The sequence below is a fragment of the Lissotriton helveticus genome, chromosome 10 (genome assembly GCF_964261635.1).
Source record: "Lissotriton helveticus chromosome 10, aLisHel1.1, whole genome shotgun sequence".
Classification (NCBI taxonomy): Eukaryota; Metazoa; Chordata; class Amphibia; order Caudata; family Salamandridae; genus Lissotriton; species Lissotriton helveticus.
In genome coordinates this window covers 606,080,493-606,104,556 of record NC_136071.1, presented here as the reverse complement: position 1 = coordinate 606,104,556, position 24,064 = coordinate 606,080,493, and the positions used below count along the sequence as shown (strand labels likewise).

The 24,064-nt window shown below is 42.7% G+C and overlaps 1 protein-coding gene across 2 annotated transcripts in view; it reads left to right on the top strand.

The window, feature by feature from the left end:
* CLUAP1 (clusterin associated protein 1) overlaps nt 1-24,064 on the top strand; it is an 839,181-nt gene that overhangs the window by 499,965 nt on the left and 315,152 nt on the right. For both annotated transcript variants that reach the window (XM_078663147.1, XM_078663146.1), the window contains exon 6: nt 23,650-23,733. In XM_078663147.1, coding sequence (XP_078519273.1) covers nt 23,650-23,733 — 84 coding nt within the window. The remainder of the gene's footprint in view (nt 1-23,649; nt 23,734-24,064) is intronic.

Below are 24,064 nucleotides of genomic sequence, written 5' to 3'. Positions count from 1 at the left end.
TTGAGGCATACGTCAGACTGCAATACATCGAACATTGTTTATTGTCTAAAATGTCCATGCGGAAAGGCATATATAGGAAAGACTGAGAGAAAATTCAAAGTGAGGTTAACAGAACATAAAAGCACTATAAGACTTAAGAGCACAACATCAGGGGTAGCCACACACTGGACAGAAGAGAAACATACAATAGCACAGCTACGGGCACAAATAGTTGAAGTGGTTATGAAAGTTGAGGGGATTGACAATAGTCAGAGACTGTTACAGAGAGAAGTGTTCTGGATTGAATTTATGCAAACCTTGCAGCCGAAGGGTTTAAATGACAAAATTGAGATGAGTTGTTTTCTGTAATTGTATACACATCATAATTGTACAGTGGGTGATGAGTAGCATGCTAAATTATGAAAATATTAGACAGTATAACGGCATGAGATAACAGGTTCCGATACGTGGCAATCGTAAATTCTCATGAGGTAACACGTCAATATGTGTGAAATTATACATATTATGTTTAACGGAATAACGATACATTTTCAATTAATACAAGTGTCTAGAGTATCACACCTTAGATTTGGAAATAGTGACTGTAAATAAGTTTTGACTGAATGTATATCACATTATGCATGTAACATTGTTTCTATACTCTATAGACGAATGTATTAACATGGAGGGTAATGTATGGATGTACGTGATAATCAAACATTACACACACCATCGAGGATTGAGTTTTATTTTAGCCCTCTTCACGTACTGGTAGGGAGGATCAGCACGAGAAACACAAGGATAGGAATAACGGGCATAAACGCGTCCAGATATGTGCCTTAAGCGTAATACATATGTTTAAACTACATATCCCAGCAATCTGTAGTCACGTGATGTTGCACGTAGACTTAGTGGCCGTAATGGAGGCTCTGGCGTTCGGAGTAAATACTTGGTACAGCGGAGCATAGGCAGCAGTCAACAATTGGAACGGCTAACGCTGAGAAAAGACGCGCAATACTTTAAAGTAAGTGCGAATATAAACGAGGAGACATGAGACAAAGAGATAGGAATGGTTGATAGGGGAGGTCACAAACGGTTCTTTGTTTATTGTTTAGAGCGGCAGTGTATTCGGAATCCAAGCTGTACATCGCGAGCCATTCGAAACCAGAACGCACGTATATAGACAAGGGTCCAGTTACTTGGAAGTAAGTCGAGAGAGAACTATTCTCGGCCATGTTATTACTTGTAACGTTCAGGTACAATAAGTGGTTAATTGTTTATTTTAGCAGCGGACTACACAGAAAATTTGTTTCGACTCCGAAGTGTTGAACATCCATAGGAACAGCCATAGGAAGCGCAACTGTTTACATTCACTGTGGGTGAGTGCGGAGTTTAAAACAATGCGTCAAGAGTAATTCTTAAATTAGCAGAATGACTAATGGCAACTATATATTTAGTTGCAGAGATTATAGACTCGGCGACCTGACCATCCAGTTTACACAGATTCTCACGGAGGGGATTCCGGTGGATTATAGCGGCGGTGAGTTTTTGAGCAGCGCAGCGTAATGACACAGGAAGGCTATTTAGGTGTAGAATATGAGCAGCTTTGATATAGATAAAAAAACAGGACAACTTATTCATATTGATATCTGTAATAGTCGGACTTCAGCTAGAACTAAAGATAGTTACGTTAGGTACACGAAGGGACGTTAACGCTGTGTTTTGAATGGCAGTTTTCACGACACATAGTAGTTCTTAGTATTGCCGGCACTATCACAGATAGCCACTGAGATGTATAATAGATGGCCTTTACCCACAATTTAAGATAGGTATTTACAACACATGATGGGATATAAACGTTGTCTCAAGAATGTAAGTTTCCAGTACACACCTAAGATTTAAGTACTGGTGGAAGAATCATAGGAACTCTCAGGTGTATGATATAATATAAGAAATGTTATGAGAAAGTAATGTATAGATTTTTTGTATTGTATGACATATTGAGAACCAAATTGATTGAGGTGGTGGCCCCCACAACAGTACAACAGTTGATTGTAAACTCTGAGGATTGTATACATGTAGAGTAATTTGAACATTTTTATTTGCAGAACACTGCCCCTGAGGAAGGAACCCACGTTCCGAAATGCATTGGGCCAGAGATTAAATATGGTTCAATAGCAATTATGGAATCATTGTAGAAAAGTGATAATGTTTATGTACTGAATTAAGGATGGCACTTGTAAAAATATTGGACAGTGATTATATGTGATGAAACAACATATAAATGATTCATGAATATGTATATGAATAAGAAAGGTATTTGTGAAACGATGAAATAGGTAAACACTGAGATGCAACATATTAATTGTTTGGGATTATGATTATGTTTGAAAATATTGAATATTTATAAAATTGTGAACGGTTAGTTCTATAGGTACAGTTCACACTAGAGCAGGTCCATCCTGTTCATGGTTAGAGTAGTATTTTGTGTGTGGAGCCAACACATAACTATAGTGTAGCACCCTTGTTTAAGATAGGTAGAGTTAACAGAAAGCGTGTAAATTGAGTGCGCCTCTCACCCAGCTGTGGGTATTTATCTTGAGTTCTGGAAAACATCCCATAGCACACATGATTCTATCACACCATGCTAAATGTAGGTTCGTGTTCATATGTAAAGAGCTAGCCACAAAGTTGAACATGCAAATATGGGTACTAGGAGGAAGTGTGGTTAACACTCAGCCCACTTGGATGAACTTCAGTGGCTCATTTCCAGCCTCTCTGGTGAGGAGTAGAGAGGGCTTCTTGGTGCTCTGTATCCACATCTATAGGAGTCTTTGAGCTCCTGGGGGCAAGTAGGCATCACCCCTGGGTGCAACTGTTGTCTCCAACCTACAAAAATGTAGCCTCCAACCATGATGTCAATCAATCAGTGCACAATAGTTAGCGGCTTAAGACTACAGAGTGGGCAGAACAGTTTCTGGCCTCCTGCTACCATAAGGTACACCAGTGGGGTCCATATAGACTACTGGATTTGCAGCATGGGGGTCAATTGGGATTGTGGTCCCCTCAAACGCAGCCTAAATCAAAAACATAGGGATCTTCGATGACAGAAGGAAAATCAACGCAGTGGAACTGCTGTTAGTCATTTAATCTTACGTCTGTACACATTGTCTTCATTCCTTCACTCTTTAGTTGTCAATTGTCTTTTTATATCTATTTATATATATTTTTTCAAAACTATTGTTTTCCTTTTCCAAGTTTTCTTGTTGGTGTTACATCCACTTCTTTCATTCCATTTCCCAAGTTTTTTTTTTTTTGGAGTTCTCCTTCAATTTCTTCCCTTATTTGTCCCTCTAATCCTTTCTGTCTTGACCTTTTTGCTTTCCCTCCAACTCTCTTCTTTCCTTTTCTGCCTTCCCTCTTCTGTTTTCTTTATGTCTGTCTCATTCTCGGTTTTTATGCCTCTCCCTTATTTTCTCATTTTCTTTCTCGTTTAAAAAAAATGTATTTATCTTTCCATGTCATTGTCACCTATTCTGGGCCAGACCACTCTTCTGCAGATTATTTTGGGCCTCATCTTGAGGGCTGAGGCCACAGGTGACAAGGTTCGAACAAGTATTTTGGATTCCGTATACCACACATCATTTTGACACATATCTGTTCTAACAATAGGACAATATTTGAGGCTGATTGAGACACTCTGGTGCTCTTATGCCGAAACATTCAGGAGTGCCTGAAGGCTATCTCATAATGGATTTGAATCCTGGACTTGAGGGGGACATTAAAGATCAGTTCACCACTTCATTGTAACTAAGAGGTGCTCATGCAATCCAGGATACTGAGTTACCAACTCTTTCTGACAAGTCACTGCACCCACTTGTTAGGGTGTCTGCCTCAGCTCACCTCCTCTAATGTGATGCGGGGTATCACCTTCACCTGGGGGACTAGATTATTGACAAATTCTATTTGGCAAATATCAAGTATTGCTTTTTTGACTGTCCATTTTTCTCCCTTCTATCACAAGCTCTAGAAGATTCCCTTTTGTTCGACTAATCTTGTGTCAGTTCTGATTCCTCATACTAGTTTGCACTCTCCACCACGCTGTGCATGCCTGCTGGCTCTGTATCGCCTTCCCTGTTGAGCTGTCCTTGCCTCCTAATATCTCTTAAGGCCTGCCTGAGATGGTCTGCAGCAGCAAAATAGAAGCTTCTGAAACAGCTATCTCTATGCGATACATAACTTCATTTGACAATATAGTATTGTAGCGATTCCACTAATATAGCGTGGGTGAGAATTAGAAATATTGATTGATTGGATCCCTTTTTACTTCTTTATTGCTAAGGACGTGTGCATTCTCATTATTTAATTGCACGCTGTGTGACCTGGGTCTCCTATGGCAACTCAAGAACAGAATTAACATGCTTGCTTCCAGTGCAGCTATATGAATTTGTAAAAATATCATATTCATTTATTTAAATTTATTTGAATAAAACTGAATAAAACATAGCTGTAGTATTAAATTAAAGGCTCTTTCCATACATTGGTGGGTGTTTGCGTAACCTCTTCTTCTTTGAGAGGTTAGTAAGTATTAGTGTACATTGGAAAGAAAATCTTCAGAATCATAATTCGCCCATCAAAATTATCTTGTCTATAGACCCTGCTAAGCTTTTTATTGTCTGCTTTGAATGTACTGCAGAGACAGCTCAACTAGCAGAAGTCTATATATATATCTTTCATTTCCTGGGCCCCACAAAGTGCAGAATACAAAAGAAATGTATGCTACCTTCTAATGTTTGAATGCTACAGAAATTTCTTTGTCAGAGAAATATTTGTGTACTCAGACCTTATTTGTAGGAATCTGTATGTTTTTGCTTAGATCAGCTATGCCATTCTGTGCGTCGAGCTCCTTCCCCAGGGTGCTTATTTTGAGCCCTTGTTTAGGAGGTGATGAGTTTCACATTTCACTTGGTGACACTCTGTCAGCTGTCTTGGCTATGTTTGTTGACACTGTTTTGTTATCCAGTGTCCTTTTCTTGTGATTCCTCCTTAGGCCGTCACCATGTCACTTTGACTTTGAGGATTCCCTCCTAGTCAGGAATGCCCTCATAACTGCTCCATAATTCTCTGCTAGCACATACAGATAGTTATAAAATAAGTGTAGTCTTAATATTTGCGTGTGTCTAAACAGAGAGAGACCCCTTGTAAGCAACCAAGGGAGTAGAGTACTATCAGTACAAAAAACAAATGATCCCATAATTCACTCAATCAACAAGAACCCCCTATCAATAGTGGAATTCTTAATTCATATAAAACACAGAGATAAACTTGAAAAAATCTCACTCAAAGTCGCTGAAACACTCAAACACTGATACTACTATAACATGCAGTGCAAACAATATGAATTAAGAATTTTACTATTGATGGGGGTTCTTGTTGATTGAGTGAATCAAGGGATAATTAATTTTTTGTCTTAATATTTGCGTCAGCCTTTGTCAGACCCATTGTTTTCTGGGCAAGGTTGTGCATCATCAACATGTAGCAAGGGTTAGTGTGAGGTGAAGTAATAACAGCCTTGTGCTGCCCAAGGGCTGACTAAACAAACGTGGCATTGGCAGAAATGGGTTAGCTGTCTATGGCCCTTTGTAAAAGGAGAGTCAGGTGTGAGTGTGTGATTCAAGTTGGGATATAGAGGTAGAGCAGGGGAAAACTATCTTCCAACTCTCAATGAAGAGCATCATCTAAAGGTACGTATGCTGAATTTAGAGAAACAGTAGATTTTGAGGGAATTGCTGGTGTCCATTGGGGACAATATGTCGGACTGCACAACATTGTAGTTCCCCATCAAGTTATCTTCATTCTCTGTAACATTGATATCTTGCCTATTCGTGTTCCCTTTGTCACTGCCCAAATGATTGGCCATTCGATAGGCAGCGAGTGACCAAACTACAAAACCCTTTTATCTTACATCAGTTTGTAAGCCAATTGTCCCTTGATTGGATTGAAACCCACCAGTCCCCTTTTCCTTGGTTGTACTGGCCATTAGTCACTGCAGCAAGCTTGGAAAGACCAAAGATAAAGGACAGAGCGATACGATGCACTGACTACTACTGATTTGATGAAAATAAAGTTTTTTAAAGAAAGCCTGTACTGTAATAGGCTCTAACCTCCACCCCCAGGCTACAATAAACGTGAATCCTCCTATCCATATGCCTATTTCTTTGAACCTCGAGACGAGCCTCTGTCTTCACGAACACATTGCAATGCTTTACCAGAGTTCGAGCACTTTTGTGCCTGCCTTCCACAAGGACTGGGAATAAATTCTAGATCCTGGAAGAATCTGTGTTGTGTGACATGCTTGAAAGAAAACATTGTGCTGCCCAATAAGGTACGGTATAGGCCCATTTCAGGAAAGAGGCCCCTGAAGTATAGTAACTCTGGGGACATGTTTGGCGGTGCAGGCACCACTTCCTCAGCTTCTTCCGCCTTCAAAAACTCAGAGATGTGCAGGGACCTTAACTGGTCTCACCCCAGGTCTGTGTCATGTTAAAATACAGACAACTAGAACCCTAGTGTCCCAATTAACCAGACCTGAGAAAATGTGTTTAAACATTTGGCACTCGGACCTCTAAGTCTTGAGTGGGACCCCTGTCCAGGGTTGGCACATCAAAACAGCCCCAGGGTGTCTTACTCAGAGTTGCCCAAGTCTTGCTCCCAGAGGCACATGTTTACTAGGGCAGGAAGCCACACCTATCTTATCCAAGATGGATACTTTTGTTCTCTGCTATATATTTATTGAGTCCTTTAAAACTTCAACCCTGTACTCTAATTGACCGACACTGCAGAGCTGGGACCACCCTCCTCCAACAGTGGTGCACAGGACAACAGAACCTAAGGTGCATGTCACATTGGTTTCGTTAGCCACTAGAAGTCATTACCTGGTTACCACACAGGCGTTAGCTAATGATGTTTTGGGTGATATAACTCTACTTCAGAATGTGAGACTGGTGCCACCAGTTCTTCAACCAGCTCAGAGCTGCTTAATGTAGAAGCATGTACGTCTGTGTATAAAGTGTCTGACTGGGATGTGTTAATTTCAAGTCCTTAGCTGAAGACCATAACTTTGTACTCTCTGCTTCTTTCCTTGCGCATTTTGGCACAATACTATGTATGTTCTTCTAATACTTGTTCCTGCTAGGATGCTCATTCGGCATACCACAAATGCTAGTTTTCCTTGATAGTGCACTAGCATGCAAGCCAGAGTACATTTATTAGCAGTAGTTGTGAGAAGAAAGATCATCTTTGCTTTTTGGTTCCTGCACTTCTGCTATCAGCCTATACATGTCACCATTGGTGTGCACAGATGAGGGTATGCGTTGATATAGAGTAGGACATGTTCAGAGCACTTGTTTGTCCTGCTTTGTGTACCACACATGCAAACAAGCGTTGAAGGGAGAATGAGCCGGTGCTTGCGCGCATTTAGTTCAAGCCCTCATGATGGACATCAATGTAAGAACAATGAGAGGGACTGGGAGCCCTTTTAGGTCCTGCATACAAGCTCCTTAGAAGTATACATAAGTACATGGAGCATTGCAGCGCCGGCCCAACGAGAAGCTGCCCGATGATAAAGCATGACGCCCATCTGGGTGTGTGAGGGCTCTTTCTTCTGAGCAAGAAGATCCCCCCGATCTGCTTACTTAGCTTCCACCGGACCGACAACTGTTCTCTTTCCTCTCGTCTCAAAAGGAACAGCATTCGCCTTGTATTTAGGCCATAAATGTAAGCCATCTTCTGTTGCCGTAGATAAACATACAAAAGCAAGGCTTACTTGCCTTTGAAGGTAAACAAGACTCGAATTCACTGGAAAGCAATCTCAAGTGTCTAAGAAGAAATTGCAATGTCTGTAGCTCTGAATTATGGCATAAACGGGTATACTAAAAAGAGTTTGCAAATGCATACAGAAAAAGTCCCTTCAAGAATTAATTATTCGGTTAGGGTGTACTTTATTAAACCCGTGTTCAGCTTCACATCCATAACGATCTTTGAAAATAGCAAAATACAAGGTAAATATTAATCTCTTTAGTTCAAAACTCAACACTCGCCCATAATGTATTCCGGGCCTTAATACATTAAAAAAAAGAAGTCAAAATGCTTCTAATGAACAAATTCACATCCTAAGACTTTAATTCATACGTGACTATTTGCCACATATGTTATCCTATATACCACTGTCTACCTCTCTTGTATTCACTGTCGAATATTGATTGAATGTATGTTAACCCAACTATCTAATGCTTCAAAACAGTGTAATGTAAAGCGTTCTGATACCCTCTAGGGTCATGTTCGCGCTATAAAACTTTATAAATAAATAAATAGCTAATATTCCGTAGGCCCCAGAACTCACATCCAGCAGTTTGAGTCCCTTACTTAACAGTAATTTTTTAGGGCTCGCCTGCTGATGCGCTTCAGCGCATAGCTGGCGAAGCTCTATAGGGGCTTATCCAGTGTTTATCCACTGGCGATTCCACTGGCGATTCCTTCAAGTGCATGTGCTTTTTAGGTCATTGCGCTTGCGCAAGCCCTAAAAAGCGCGTGCACAATGCCACCAGCCGCCTGCCTGCCTGCCTCGCATTACCACATCAAAGGCAGCCCTCCGAGCGCATTTCTCACCCCCTAATTATTCACGGCCGGCCGGCAGGCACATCAAAGGCTGCTGCTGCCGTGACTCGCATTTCTCCTCCCTCCTCCCCTATCACTGCCCAGGCCGGCCGTACTTTCTCTTTACAAGGGCCCCCATTCCTGAATCACTTGAAATCTCTCCACATTATTTGCATTTTGTTAATTAAAAAAATTAACTTCAACACAGCGTTGCACATTTTTCTCGACTTCGGAAGGATGAGTCCCAATCTCATTTGTACAAAGTGTTGTAATGGGATTATTGGAGAGTTAGAGAAACGTGCTCACAAGTTACATTTTTATGCATATCATCTGAGTAAATAAACAATAGCATGGTGCCGTTTGCGTCCTTGACTTGATCTGGTTTTTATTTTTATTTTGCTATTATTCTCACAAAGGCTAAGAAGGTCTGCCTACTTTAGTATTAAGTGCTATACGTCGCATAAGCAACAGCTAACCATTCACTCACCCACGCAACGCCACTCACCCATGCAACGCCACTCACCCACGCAACGCCACTCACCCACGCAACGCCACTCACCCACGCAACGCCACTCACCCACGCAACACCACTCACACACGCAACGCCACTCACACACGCAACGCCACTCACACACGCAACGCCACTCACACACGCAACGCCACTCACACACGCAACGCCACACACACACGCAACGCCACACACACATGCAACGCCACACACACATGCAACGCCACTCACACATGCAACGCCACTCACACATGCAACGCCACTCACACATGCAACGCCACTCAACCACGCAACGCCACTCACACACGCAACGCCACTCAACCACGCAACGCCACTCACCCACGCAACGCCACTCAGCCACGCAACGCCACTCACCCACGCAACGCCACTCAGCCACGCAACGCCACTCAGCCACGCAACGCCACTCAGCCACGCAACGCCACTCACACACGCAACGCCACTCACACACGCAACGCCACACACACACGCAACGCCACACACACACGCAACGCCACACACACACGCAACGCCACACACACACGCAACGCCACACACACACGCAACGCCACTCACACATGCAACGCCACTCACACATGCAACGCCACTCACACATGCAACGCCACTCACACATGCAACGCCACTCACACATGCAACGCCACTCACACATGCAACGCCACTCACACACGCAACGCCACTCACACACGCAACGCCACTCACACACGCAACGCCACTCACACACGCAACGCCACTCACACACGCAACGCCACACACACACGCAACGCCACACACACACGCAACGCCACACACACACGCAACGCCACTCACCCACGCAACGCCACTCACCCACGCAACGCCACTCAGCCACGCAACGCCACTCAGCCACGCAACGCCGCTCAGCCACGCAACGCCGCTCATCCACGCAACGCCGCTCATCCACGCAACGCCGCTCATCCACGCAACGCCACTCACCCACGCAACGCCACTCACCCACGCAACGCCACTCACCCACGCAACGCCACTCACCCACGCAACGCCACTCATCCACGCAACGCCACTCATCCACGCAACGCCACTCATCCATATGCAAAACGAAAAATGTCAAACTCTTCTATTGCGAGACCTATTGCATTTTCAATGCTTGTTTAGCTTATGTGTTGGATGTAATTAGTGCACACGCGATCCTACCTCAACTATCTCCTAGTGTTGTGTCCAGCAACTCGTGTAATGCAAATTGGTTTTCCAAGCGACATTGGCAAAAACTGTTCCTTTTCTCGTGAATTAATTTCACCAGCTATCACACACCTTACATTCTCTTGTCTGTTGCCAAAAAAACAAAGACATGGGTTCATATTTCACATTATTGCAATAGTCCGATTGTAAAGATGGCCATTCTCTGGAATTTGCTGTGTGGCCTTCACTTCCACACCTGAAACATTACATTTCCATGTATCACTTTGCTTGTTTTGCTTACAAACAGTTGTCCCCAAATTTGTTTAGTGTTGGTGTAAGTCTGGGCACCCCTTCATTGTCACCACTGTTAAATATAAAGAGGTTCATTAAGCTGACAAGCAATCCAAGTTTTTTTCAGTACGAGTAGATGAGTGGCCAAAAATCATCTATTTCACAAATCGTGGCACAAACTCTTTCCATATGCACATATATGACCTAAAGACATTGCCTTACTGTTTCCTGTTTCATGGAGAAGCTCGGGGTAGCAATTCCATGCACTTGGTGACCTGCAGCCTGCACGCTTAATGCCATTATCACCACCACAGGTGTTAGCTCAAGCATTGGCAAAGCCAATAGGTCTCGCCTCTGTTAGAGCTATTGTTTTAGCTATGTTGTCCAGCAGTGTGGTTGTGCAGCAAGTTTACAGTTTTGGTAAAAAAAAGTGCTATGATTTGGCCTGTATTGTTGCAGCATTTATTAAACCGGAAGGGAGGGTCTGAGGTAAGAAATAACATGGAACATTAGAGGAAAGAAGTAACATGGACAACGGCTATCTGAAGAAGTAGTATGATATAGCCAACCATGGCTGCATGTTTTTTTGTCAAGTGGTGAGATGGCAACATAAACAAAGGGTGAGATAGTGGGAGGGAATCAGCAACCTGGACTATGGGGAGGTTGATTTGAAATAAATAAATAAAGTATGCTGTCAGTTGTCTTCCCATTAGCGGCCTTTGCGAGATGGGAGACATCAGACCTCCGAGGTTGGATTTAGCTGGGTGAGCTATCATTTTCGCTATCTGGGCATAAGGTAGCCCATCGGCCGGAAGCGCAATACGCTCTGAATTTTGGAACAGTTTTCAATGATCTTATAGAGTCGATCAGATTCTGGAACAAACTCCCCCTTTTGGCCATCGGGTAGCCATGGCGAGAATGGTAAGGCTCCCTCTGTGCCTCTATGCACTCCAAAACTCTTTTTGTAATGTTCCGAAAGCCACATTTGACACCCAAAATAGTCTCGTAATCTCATTGGTAGGGGCTGGGGGGCGCAGCAGGGTAAAACTTGACATACTCAAGCTAGACACAGAATGGGGGGGGCTGGGTCTCCCAGACTTTAGGCTTTACTATCTTGCTGAATTGTTACAATATGCGGCGCAGTGGTGCGCTCAAGACTGAAATGTGGAGTAGGAACTACTGGCGAATCAGGGTAACGGATGGAACTCCCAAGATACCGCTTGATGGGTTTCTGTACCCCTGGGGATTGCCCACATGCACTCCGACAGGTAGCGGAGGCATGGGAACTAGCAGTCACTCTGGTTATTCGAAGAGTCCCATACGCCAATGTACTCCCCCTGCAGTGGCCTCAGGATTTTCACCAAATCCAGGCAATTATGGATATTACAAAGTGGTATGAGGGGGGATGCATGATGGCTGGAGACATGTTTGGAATGGGAGTTGTTTTAACCTTTGACGAGGCAAGAGAATGGTTCCAAGTGGCAGACGCCCATTCCTACATTATGCATAAATAGCACGCACGGTTTGCGATATGTAGACCTCGCTGCCAGTGTAGGGCACTCCTCTCTAGGGCGCTGTACTATACGTACACCACTCCACGACAATCTATGCCACTCCACTCTGCGACACACCACTCCATTCTACACCACTCTTCTACGCTCCATGCTACACCACCCTTTTCTACGCCAGTCTATGACAGTCTACCATATGGCACTCTACCATACGGCACTGTATCATATGGCACTCTACTCTACGACACTCCACTCTACGCCACTTTCCTCTACTCCACTAACTTTTAGCCATACTGAACAGCAGCCACGCTGGTGCATAAAATTAACAGTACGCACTGCTCACATCCGGCCTGAGATAAATTTAAAGGAGTGCTTCTGTCACAAAATGGAATACACTTTGTATTGACATACCTATTGTCTCTTTTCACTTGGACTTGTGAGATGTGGAGGGGAACTGTCAGGCAGGTGGTGCTGGGTGTTCTTTCACCCGCACAAACAGGAGTGCTGTGACCCCTAAAAAAAGACAGTAATGGGTGCATTACCAGTGGTCGGTCTGCTGCTTCTCCTTCTGGAACAAGGATGTGAGCTAGCAAGCATGCTTATTCTGGCCCTCACACACTTTTTAGGTCTTGCCGCCAGACAGCTTTTTGATCTTTGTTATCGAAGACCTATTGTGTATAATATTAGTACTTACAGTGACCTTTGGTTCAGTCTATTGCTTATCATCTCATCTGCTTGCTTCTTATTTGATGTCTTTTGCTTTTGCTTCTTATTTGATGGCTTTCCCTCCTCATCTTGTTTGTCTTTTCCCTGAAGCACTCCTTAAAAGAACATGTGTTTTTTGCCCACTTTGTGTGCTACTTCCCTCCAACATCCCTGCTTCCACTCTCTCAGTATTGCTTCCCACCCCTCCCAGATCATCCAAAACAGCAGAGCACCAGGCATTGCTTAATTTTAGCCGGTGGTTGAAGGCAGGGGGCACCAGCACTTATTTTATAGGACTGGCACTTATGTTTTTTCATCGAACATTTAGCGATAGAAAGAGACGAAGAAACACAGAAATTGAAGACAGAGGAAGAGAATGACGGGGAGACGCTTCGCCCTTCACTTTGCGTGGCCAGCAGCGGGGCAGAACAGGCAAGGACTCGTGCAGCCAGAGACCAGCGGGGCTTCGAGAAGACCGACAGCCCCTCCCCCTTACTGCCGGAGGTTTTAACAGCTTCTCGTGCCTCCCGCTCCGCGGGAGACGCGTCGCCCTTCACTTTGCGTGGCCAGCAGCTGGGCAGAACAGGCAAGGACTCGTGCACCCAGAGACCAGCGGGGCTTCGAGAGGACCGACAGCCCCTCCCCCTTACTACCGGGGATATTTAATTGCCGGCGGGCTCGCGCGACGCGGGACGTGCGCGGGCGGACGCCGGGCGAAGCCCGGGCAAAGGGCGGGCCGTCTGCGGCCGGAGGAGGTCGGGCCGGGCCCTCCCTCTTGGCTCCACACCTTGCGAAGGTACTTTTTGTCAATGACATATATCCTGAAGCAACCCTCGTATTATCTCCTGATGACTTTATTTTTGCACGAATAACTAACCTGGCTTTTTAAGTGCTATTGCCTGCCCCTGAGCTCTCCTACCCATTGACCCTGCTGCAGATACTTGTTGGATATTGTGTGGCAAATAAGAGGCGCTTTGGTCTATTCAAGACTGATTCTAAAGTATTATTGCAAATGGCTTTTTCTGTCTAATTGTTTTTGATTCTGTGTCACACTGTAGTTTAGTTGGTTTATATTATCAGTGCGTTAGAATATACAAGTCCCTAACCGGATAAGATTGAAATATTGGCTATTTGTCCTAATTTTAGTGGTTTAGCGGTTGCTCCTTGAGAAAGAATGTCTAATTTGACAATGAGCAAAAGGAAGGGAACGGCGGGGACACTGGATGATTTCATAACACGAGCTGAATCCGTATTATGTTATGAAATCGAACTTGCACAAAGAAGACTCTCGCTAGACCCATCCAAACTGCCCACTTATACAGCGACTATAGCCCAGTCTCCAACAAATGTAGTGCTTTCAAATTCAGGTGTAGATAACCAATAAGATAGTGCTAACACCCAACCTGTTCTGGGCAAACGGATAACAGATCCAATAGATCTGCTCGACGCTAACACGCAGCCAAGCCCTGGGATTTCAAGTAGATTACGGGCACAAAAAACAGGGGGGACAATGGGAATATCCAATGAGGAGAGAAATGAAAAATCCCAGAAGGGGTAAAAATCCAGTCAAAGAAAAGGGAAAGCAGGGGGGAGAGGGAATTCACGTAATGGGGATTTAACTACATCGGAAAATAAAGGCAACAGGTTTAGAACAGTAGGGATACATAACTGATGCTATTGATTACTTTGGATTAGCCAAGGAAAATGAGGTAATAGGAGTTCTAGAACAAACTGTGGCAGACAATTTTAAAACTGCTCTAAAGTCCGTCCAGACAAAAATAAATGAGTGTATGGATGGAAAGTTAAGGGTCATGGATGACAAGATTGCCCAGTTAAATGATGCAGTTCACCATTTATTCAAGAGCATTGAAGAAGGAAATGGAATACTTACGGAAGGGGCAAGCCTAGTAGCTGATCTAAAACTGCTCACAAGGGATAAAAGGGTCTGTGATGATGTGGATAGAACACTGAAACCCCAAAACCAATTAGGCACAGGAGCTCCAAATAGAGCTCAGTTAAGGAACAGTGCAAAGGCTATAGGGGCAAATGAGCAAAGGGGGAATGTTATTGTCAGTCCACATAACACCACATCCGGTTCAGAGCGTACTAGTTGCAGGGCAACACTGCATAGCCCAAAGGGTACAGACCTAGGCCCAGATGTAGGTAATAGCACATTACCGAATGGTAAATACCGAATTTTACCGATTCGGTATTTACAATTCGGTAATTGCTATGTAGGTAAATAATTCGGTAAAAATACCGAATCGGTAATATTTCCGTATTTGCCATTGATTCCTATGGGCCTTGAAGCCCATAGGATTCAATAGCAAATACCGATTCGGTAATTACCGAATCTGTAAAATTACCGAATTTACAAGGGGGACAGGGTATCACTTTGACACCCTGTTGCACCCCTGTTTCTGGCTTGTGTGCCATGTGACACACATACATGCCCTTAGGGCATGTCTGTGTGCCACATGGCACAGGTGTACATGCACAGATGTGCATGTACACTGGAATTCGTTATTTAACATGGAATAGTATTCCATGGTAAATAACGATTCGGTAAGGGCCTGTGGCACTGATTACAATGCCACCTACATCTTGATTTACAGAATCGGTATATTTACCGAATCGGTATTTTACCGATTCTGTAAATTTACTGAATCGGTAAATATACCGATTCTGTAAATAAAATGCCCCCTACATGCCAATTCCCAAATACCGGTCGGTATCGGCCGTTACCGACCGGTAATTGGCGACCTACATCTGGGCCCTAATTCCTAATCCAGACAATTTGAATTTGCCACCAGCCACGTGTCCCTATGTTTTAGTTTTAGCAGGCGTCCCTGCATTGAAAAGGGATCAAAGAGAATCTTGGCACAATTTAAGGAATAAAGTCGTAGACTGGCTATCTAAATATAAAAGGTTTCACCCAAACAAAGCAAGGGAAATTCTGATGGTGCTCAGGGTAGGGTGGGTGGGAGGTTCCCCCAAAGACATACAGGGAGACTGTATTGTTGTAAATTTTAAACACCCCCAAGCAGTCCGTACCCTACTGAAAGCACATGAGGAAACACCAATATCCATGCACTACCATTGGGATATTTTTATAAACCTTTGGGAACTGAAGTGAACATAAAACAAGCAAATTCGCTCTTCCCAGAGTCCTTCAATAGATTCCAGGAGCTATCTCTGTTGGAAGAAGTGGATTGACTGCATCAGCTAAAACCTATTACAAATGTATCCATTGTGTTGGATAGGGAATCAGAGAGGACAAGTATAGTACCTGTTGGGAATTTGGGTAAGAAGTTTAGGGAGAAAGAAAAATGCTGTGTGATCAAGGATGAGTCATTGCTCTTAAACGGCATTGACATAATAACCAGCAAGATTCTACATGTGACACTATCTACAAAGCCTGCCCTGACTTAAAAATTGTTTCATGGAATATTGCGGGTCTTAAAAAGAACACTAGGGATCCAGAGTGGAATGAGTTTATTGAAACAAGCGATATCTGCTTGTTACAGGAGACGTGGGCAACTGAGATCACACATAGGGTGGGATACAAAAGTTTCCATATAGCGGCTGTTCCATCAATAAGAGGAAGAGATTCTGGTGGACTAGTCATTTGGGTCAAGGTAATCCTTGATATTAGTGTAACTCAATTAGTGACGGATTCCTTAGATATATTAGGGATCAGAATAGCGACAAAGGATAAAAGGGTTTTGCATATATATAATATTTATAACCGACCAGGTCCGGCATCAAAGGAGTCAATAACAATTGATAAAATGGACTCCATTCTAAACCTAGTGGATTCTAGTGTCAGTACAATAATTGGTGGAGATTTTAATTGTAACTATGAACCCATTACAGGGCTTGAAATGATTCTAGAAGATGAAGATCTGGCAAATAGGATCCCTATTTTATCTAACTGTAAACCGGTCTCGTGCACTGCCCTAGCACTCCAAATAATGAGATTGACAGTGAGCCATGACCTGAGGGCATGTAATGGTCGCCTTCCATCAGATTTATTAAAGGCGCCAACCTTTTTCAGAAGTACTACTCAGAGTAAAATAGATTGTCTTATTCTATCATTTGATATTTGGCATTATGCTGTAGATCTAAAAATTGTACCAAGAGTGGAGAGTGACCATCGCCCACTTGAACTAGTCTTAAAAGTAGTATGTTGACTAGCTCAGTTGAGAGTAGACGTAACTCCCGTAATTATATGGACAACATCATAGTTAGTAACAATCGCCGCTCTGTTAACCCCTTCCATGCTCATGACGAGCTCAGCTCGTCATGCAGTACACTGCTTGTGTGCTCATGACGAGCTCAGCTCGTCATGAACAATAAGATTCAAGGGAGTTCAGCACCAGGGATGAATTGCTGTAGCATTGATGTGGTTAAATGGGCGCATATGTTGGAGCATGGCGAGAAGTTGGCAAGTATTTATAGTACTTTTGCATCCAGTTTTTCTAATTACACCACTATGGTAATGGACAAGAATACATTTTTAGATTTGCATAAGGGCCTTTTTAAAGTACTAATCCCATTGGTAACAAAAAAAGCTAAAGCGAATGAGGTAAACGGTAAACAAAAATCGATGGGGAAACCTTGGTACAATAAAGACTGCCGGGGCGCCAAAACTGAGTTAGTACTAGCCATCAAAAGTAATAATAGCTCGATAGTTAAGGGAGCACAATCAATTTATAAGAGAGTGCTAGAGAATGCTAAAACACTTTGGGATGACAAAATTTGGCTTGATCTGTTGATAGCAGCAAAAAGCAGGGACCAAATGGCTTTTTGGAAAATCATTGCGAATGGAAACGGAAATGAAAAGGGCTCTAGAGATGTCCATCTTGACGTAACTACTTGGATAGACCACTTTGCAAAATTGTATGGTGCCCCTGAGATTGGAAGTTCCATAAATGACGGGCTTTTATTAAACCCGAGTTAAGAAACTTTAGAATTCGATCTACAGGAAACAATTTTGGCTATTAACGCCGTTAAAACTAGTAATGCCCCAGGACTAGATAAGATCCCTGGGGATCTATACAAACATAATACTGGTGTCTGGGGTCCCTATATTAATTATCTGTGTAATTTTATAGCCGCAGGAGCTGACATACCAGAGACATGGAGGGGGGCAGAAATCATTTGCATTTTTAAAAAGGGCGATAGAAGCGATCCTTCGAACTATCGCCCTATTAGTTTAACCCTTTAAGTGCTGCCGTCGGCCAACGGTCGTCACGGGCACTACCTCCCCAGTGCTGCGTGCGACCGCTGGACGTCCAGTTCAGCACTGGATAATGGACAGCGCAGCACTGGGGAGGTTTGTTTACGAAGCTCCTAAGGTGTTAATCGATGTTTTACAAAAAATCTATGCAAGGCATATTTTAAATCGTATTCATTTTTGGATCGATGAACGGGCAATTCTCTCAAAATTCCAGGCGGGATTTAGAACAAAAACAAGCACCATAGATCAGGTGTTTAGGTTCTGCTGCATGTGTTGGAAGTATGTAAATCTGAGGAAAGGTCATTTATATGTGGCGTTTGTTTACTTAAGGGCTGCGTTTGATCTCATCCCTAGACATTTGCTATGGAAAACACTTAATAGCCAAGAACTCCCAACCAACCTACTGGAACAAATTGTTAGATTGCATCAAAATAACTATGCAAAGGTGAGATGGGGTCCGGGTGGCGAACTAACTAGTCCAATCCCCATAGAAAGGGGGGTTCGCCAAGGATGTGTCTTGGCACCAACCTTGTTTTCCTTATTTGTTAACTATATTCCTTGTTTTCTACAAGGTTGTAACAATGACGCACCGAAGCTGGGAGGCGAGTCAATACCAGCCCTATTATTTGCGGATGATACTATTCTTATATCGCAAACACCAAATGGCCTACAATCTTTGCTTAGTACTTTCCAAACCTACTGCAGCAAAAAAGGCTTACAGATAAATACCAACAAGACATAGTACATGGCAATAAATCCTCATAAGTCTTTCAGAGAAAAGTTGGTCTTAAACGGACAAAAACTGGAATACTTCAAAATGTTATCTACCTGGGAGTTTCATTAGATTCCAAAACAACATTGAAAACCCAAATTGATAAAAGCAAGCTGTTATTAACACAAAATACACTACCGATTTTGAAAAGACACCGAAATAGTCTCAATAAAGCTGTATTTCCAGCACTTGAGATATTCCGGTCTGAAGCTCAATCGGCAGCACTATATGGTGCTGAATTGTGGGGCCCTTCGAGCAAAAAGGCATTTGAGGTTAATGAGAATAAATTTTTGAGAGCTTTGCTAAAAATTCCAGTACGCACACCGTTAACTCCGTTAATGCTTGACCTTAGCATGAAGCGTACGGATCACCATGTAATTGTTAGACCACTGATGCTGTGGGTCAGGCTCTGGACAACACCTGAGCTGCTGGATTACAGGGCGGCTCTAAGAGAGGTTAAAGATTTGGATGAAAATAATTGTATTACATGGTTTAAACATATGAGTACTTGGTTTAAGAAGATTGGCTTAGCACACTTTTGGAGTAGTCCATGGACATTAACCTCAAACTCAAGAAAGATACTAAAAGCATCCTTCTGGGCCTTTATAGATCACAATAGATTAAACGATAGAACAAATGGATCTTTGACCAGTGAATTTCTTATGTTTAAAGATAGTGCTTGCTTTGAATCTTTTTTGGATGAAGTGAATCCACCGTTGGCTAAAACTTTATACTTGAAGTACAGATATGGTGTACTGATGATAAAATCAAACATAACAAGGTGGGTAAACCATAGCAACGATATATGCATGTTATGCTCAGGAAATGTTAAGGAAGATATCACACATGTTCTATTTTTTTGTCCGGCCTATTCGACCCCAAGAAAAAGATGGATTAAATCTCTTTGTATAAATATGGGTGTGAGATCGCATAGAGAAGCAGAAAGGATTCTAAAAACGGACACTCGCCAGGTTATTGTTTTTGGGATTAGCAGGTTTCTGCTGGCTGTACATTTCCTCAGAATAAAGGCTGGTGAGAAGCTTTAGGAATGTTTAGGGAATGGTTAATAAAATGTATGATTTACTCGGGAGCAAATATAATCAACCGAGACAGCAAAGGATAAATGTCTGTATATCGAAATGATTTATGTGCTGTGGAATAAGTTGTATATTAGCTTACCGGAAATGTGCTTGTAAATAAAATGATTTTATTTTGATATATGCCTTTTTAAAACTATTTATATGTTTTTTAACATAATGATTGATACCCCAAATCCATTCTTATTAATTGTTGATTCATATCTATCTATGATAGTTGTAATGCTGTGAAAAACATCTATTTTTTGTTCATGTGAATTGTATTGTAACGCATCTTTTATGATACTGCTGTATCGAAATAAAGATTATGAGTTGAGTTGAATGACGGAAAACCCATCACAAAGGTAGAAAGCTGGAACCTGCAAGACTGAAATAAAGGGAGAGAGAGTGTCTGGTAGTGGATTCAAGAGGCCTGAGGTGAATTGAAGTCTTGCCAGCACTGTTATTCGGGGGGCTGACATTTAATTGCACCACTGTGGGTTTCTAAGCAGACCTTGGGCACCGCCACTCTTCCACATACACGTTAAGCACTGGCAACAGGTGTACAGTTTCTAGGGTTTGATTGAAAATGCAGACTTTATCATTTTGGTTTTGTTGTATCTCCTGAGGTCCATACATTGCATAAAAGCCTAGTACTTGGCAGACAAAGCTAATGTTTAGGGAGCTGAGTTAGACACCCACTGCTGCACTCACTGAGCCAGCATTTGATGCAGACAGTGTCCTTAGCCCACAGGATGCTGCAGAGCACCAAGTGGCCAGAGAGTGTTTGTTCCAATTCGAGCCTGCCTTGGCAAGCGTTTTCATTTAAATTCAAACACTTCATTGCCTCAGACAGCTATCATGTTCTTTTAAGTGCATTAAGGTAGTCCGCGGTGTTATGTTTAAGCTGGATCACGCGCAACAGGCTTTTTAAATAGGGAATTTGGGGTTTAGCAGACTATGTAAATTACATGTAAGACAATTAAACGCTGTAAATGGGATATACCCGGAGAACTGTAAGACATGATGCTGGTGAATCTGGGAGATATGCTCCAAAAGTTACTGTTCAAGAAAAAGGAAAAGACTGATTCAATGTGTAATGATTGAATGTAATGTACAATAACTGCTACAGTCACAAATAAAGAGTTAAAAAAAAAAAACAGGCTTTTTAAATACTGTTCAGAGTTGCCAGCATATAAAATATTTGAAAAAGAAACCATGTTGTTCATAAAGATTGAACATATTGAATTCAATGTTCAGTTTCGGGATACTTGAATGTGTTTCCTTTTCCTCAAGTACCTAATTAAAAAAAAAAGTTTTCCAAACAGTGTTTGGCAATGCCAGTATCTTGGCACTCTCTTTATAAATGAAAGACCTGTTGGCTTTGCTATTGTTTGTTATAGAAACTATCGCTGCTGACTGGATTTCTACCGCCCATGGATCAAGTCAAACACAGCAGCATAAAGAGTTATGGGCCCTCTGACATCACTACTCACTTGTAATATGTTATTATAAATGACTGCCATTGCCTACAAGTTATTTTTTCTCGTTCTCTAGTTTGCCACCTTAATTTTTCCTTTATGACTGGTAAGAATATGGTAGCTTATTTCAACCAAAAGGGAAAATAAAGTGGTTTCAACAATGAAAAAGTCAAGCAGCGATAGACACCCACGGTATAATGTAAACGTTATCAGAACACAAAAGTTCACAGCGATAACAAAATGCAATTAAAAAGGTACTTCAGTATGCTCAAAATTTAGCTCAGTCGAATCCCAAAACTTAATTGAGGCTGATTAAAAGATAACATCGTGAGCTGTCTGTGTGTGCTTTGCAAACTCTCGTGATACAGTCCCATCAGGGGCACAACTAGACTCGAGCTTCTGTGGTTGGGGGGAGGGGTGGGGGCTAACACTCCCAGCCAGAGCTGGCCCTAGCACTGGTCGCACATGGTGCAACAGTCTTTTTTGGCTCCCCCTCCCCCATTTCCTCCTCCTCCATGAATTCCCTCACCACCACTCAACAACAATGCGCATCATCTCTCTATAGCACCTTTCTGACAAACAATTCATTTTTTTATAGCGCTTCTCATAATTTGCTCATACACAGTTCTTTGATCTGCATGGTAAATGTTCTTTGTAGCAGGCACATTAACCCTCTGAGCTGCGTGGGTGGCAGATGTGAGTGCACCTTGAGCGATGCAACAGTGTGAGAGTAGGGTAAGAGGAGTGACTGCAGGGCGAGTGAGGTGACCATATGAATTTGGGAGCGTATGTAAGTGCAGAGTGGGACAAATTAATGCATGGTTAGTGATGGGGTTGTTTGAGTGACATTGCAGATTGAGCAGTTAGGGGGGCAGGTGAATGAAGTGTCACCTGAGTGCAGGGTGAGTACTGTGCTCGTGTAACTGCAGGGTGAGCGGCAAAAGTGCATTTAGATGTGCATAGTGATCACTGTGAGGGCATGGTGATCAGTGTGAGTGCATGGTGATCAGTGTGAGTGCATTGTGCTAGCTGTGAGTGCAGGGTGAGTGTGAATGTGAATGTCAAGAATGGGAAGTGCGTTGTCTGAATGAGGGGTGCATTCCCAGACACTTGAAGTAACTCAGCATGTTATTGACGGCAGCGTAGGGTGTCCTATATAAGTTAAACTATTGCTTTTATGGCATTAATCAGGGATTGGGGGTGGAAGAAATAAATAATGTGCTGATCCTGCAACAAACTTCCAGTCTTATGGTTAGGGGTGCCAACTGATTATTTTGATGCCCCAGACGGTACAAAAAAAACCAGTCACCTGAAGACGTATTTTTTCCGCACTTATCTGCGCATACTTCGAACAGCAAATATACATAGAAAGCACCTTTAATTGTGTTCTAGGACTGCCTGAATGATCCATGACTGATAATTAAAGGGAACAACGACAGAAAGTCACATTACAAATGAATACATACTTTATTTATAACGCTATTTAGTGTCAAGACAAGGTCTTTCCCGGCTTTTTAAACAACACATGGCTGACATTTTTATTTGCAACCATACTTTATATTTCTTTTCATGAAATGCATTCTCACACTACAGCAGTAAATGTAAAATACAAATGTAAGGAATAGGCAGAGTGGGGGATCAGGGGGTATTGGAACCAGAAAAAACTAAGCCTCAGTAACCAGTTTACAAATTTATGTACATAGGCAAATGGTCTTTAAAGACCTGTGAAAAACTCTGGCGTGCCGGAGATAAGACTCCAGACTGCCCATCCAACCCCACAGCAGCAGTTCGGGCTGAGACACACAACAGGTGGGGGGTGGTGGGGGCAATGGGACTTTAAGCCCTTTTAGCCTCATGGGTGTTGCGTGCCTGAGTCCCATGTGAAATGTTTTGAGTGTATAATATTGATCTAACGTCATGTTTATTTTGCAAACGGGTGTAACTTTCATTCCAATGGCATTAACATGGCATCTTTATACATCTCTTTGCTTCATTGAAATTGTGTTGCTTTACATGAAAATACAAGTACAGCTCAGCAGCTTCAACTGTAGATTTAGCGTTGTGAGGGACCTAGGGTGGTATGATAGACACGCTACGTGGCTTGAAAGTGCTAAGCTCTGAAGCGATTTACCCTGGTGGTGCCCAAAGACTCTCATAAACAGAATTGAGTTTTCTTTGTGAAGCACCCATTTCTTTAAAACTCCCCACACCCATTTTTTGCTAAATTCATGAATGCCTGTGTCTTTGTCTCCCTTTTAGGAACTGAGGACTGCTGCCATAGCGAGGCCCCTGGAGATAAACGAAACCGAGAGAGTCATGAGAGTTGCTATCAAGGAAGTTCTGGTAAGTGGTGTGTTCACTAAGATCCTTGTGGAATGTGAATGTATATGTATAGATGGGCCTGTAAGCTGTATACAACACCTGAATATTATCACACACACTTTAACACTTAGAAATAATATCGCTAGTGTGGGATCCCTATTTGTGAAAATGTCAAGGACTCTGCCTTCACATTTAAGAAAACGTTTCCTGTAGCACTTCATTATTGTCTGCAGGATGTTAAAAAAATCAATAGTACCTGCCATCAGGTAGAAGTACTCGCTTTTTTTCTGCTTCACTTAAGAACTCAGTTTAGAATACCAACAACCGTATAACTTTTCATTTTGAGTTGGGC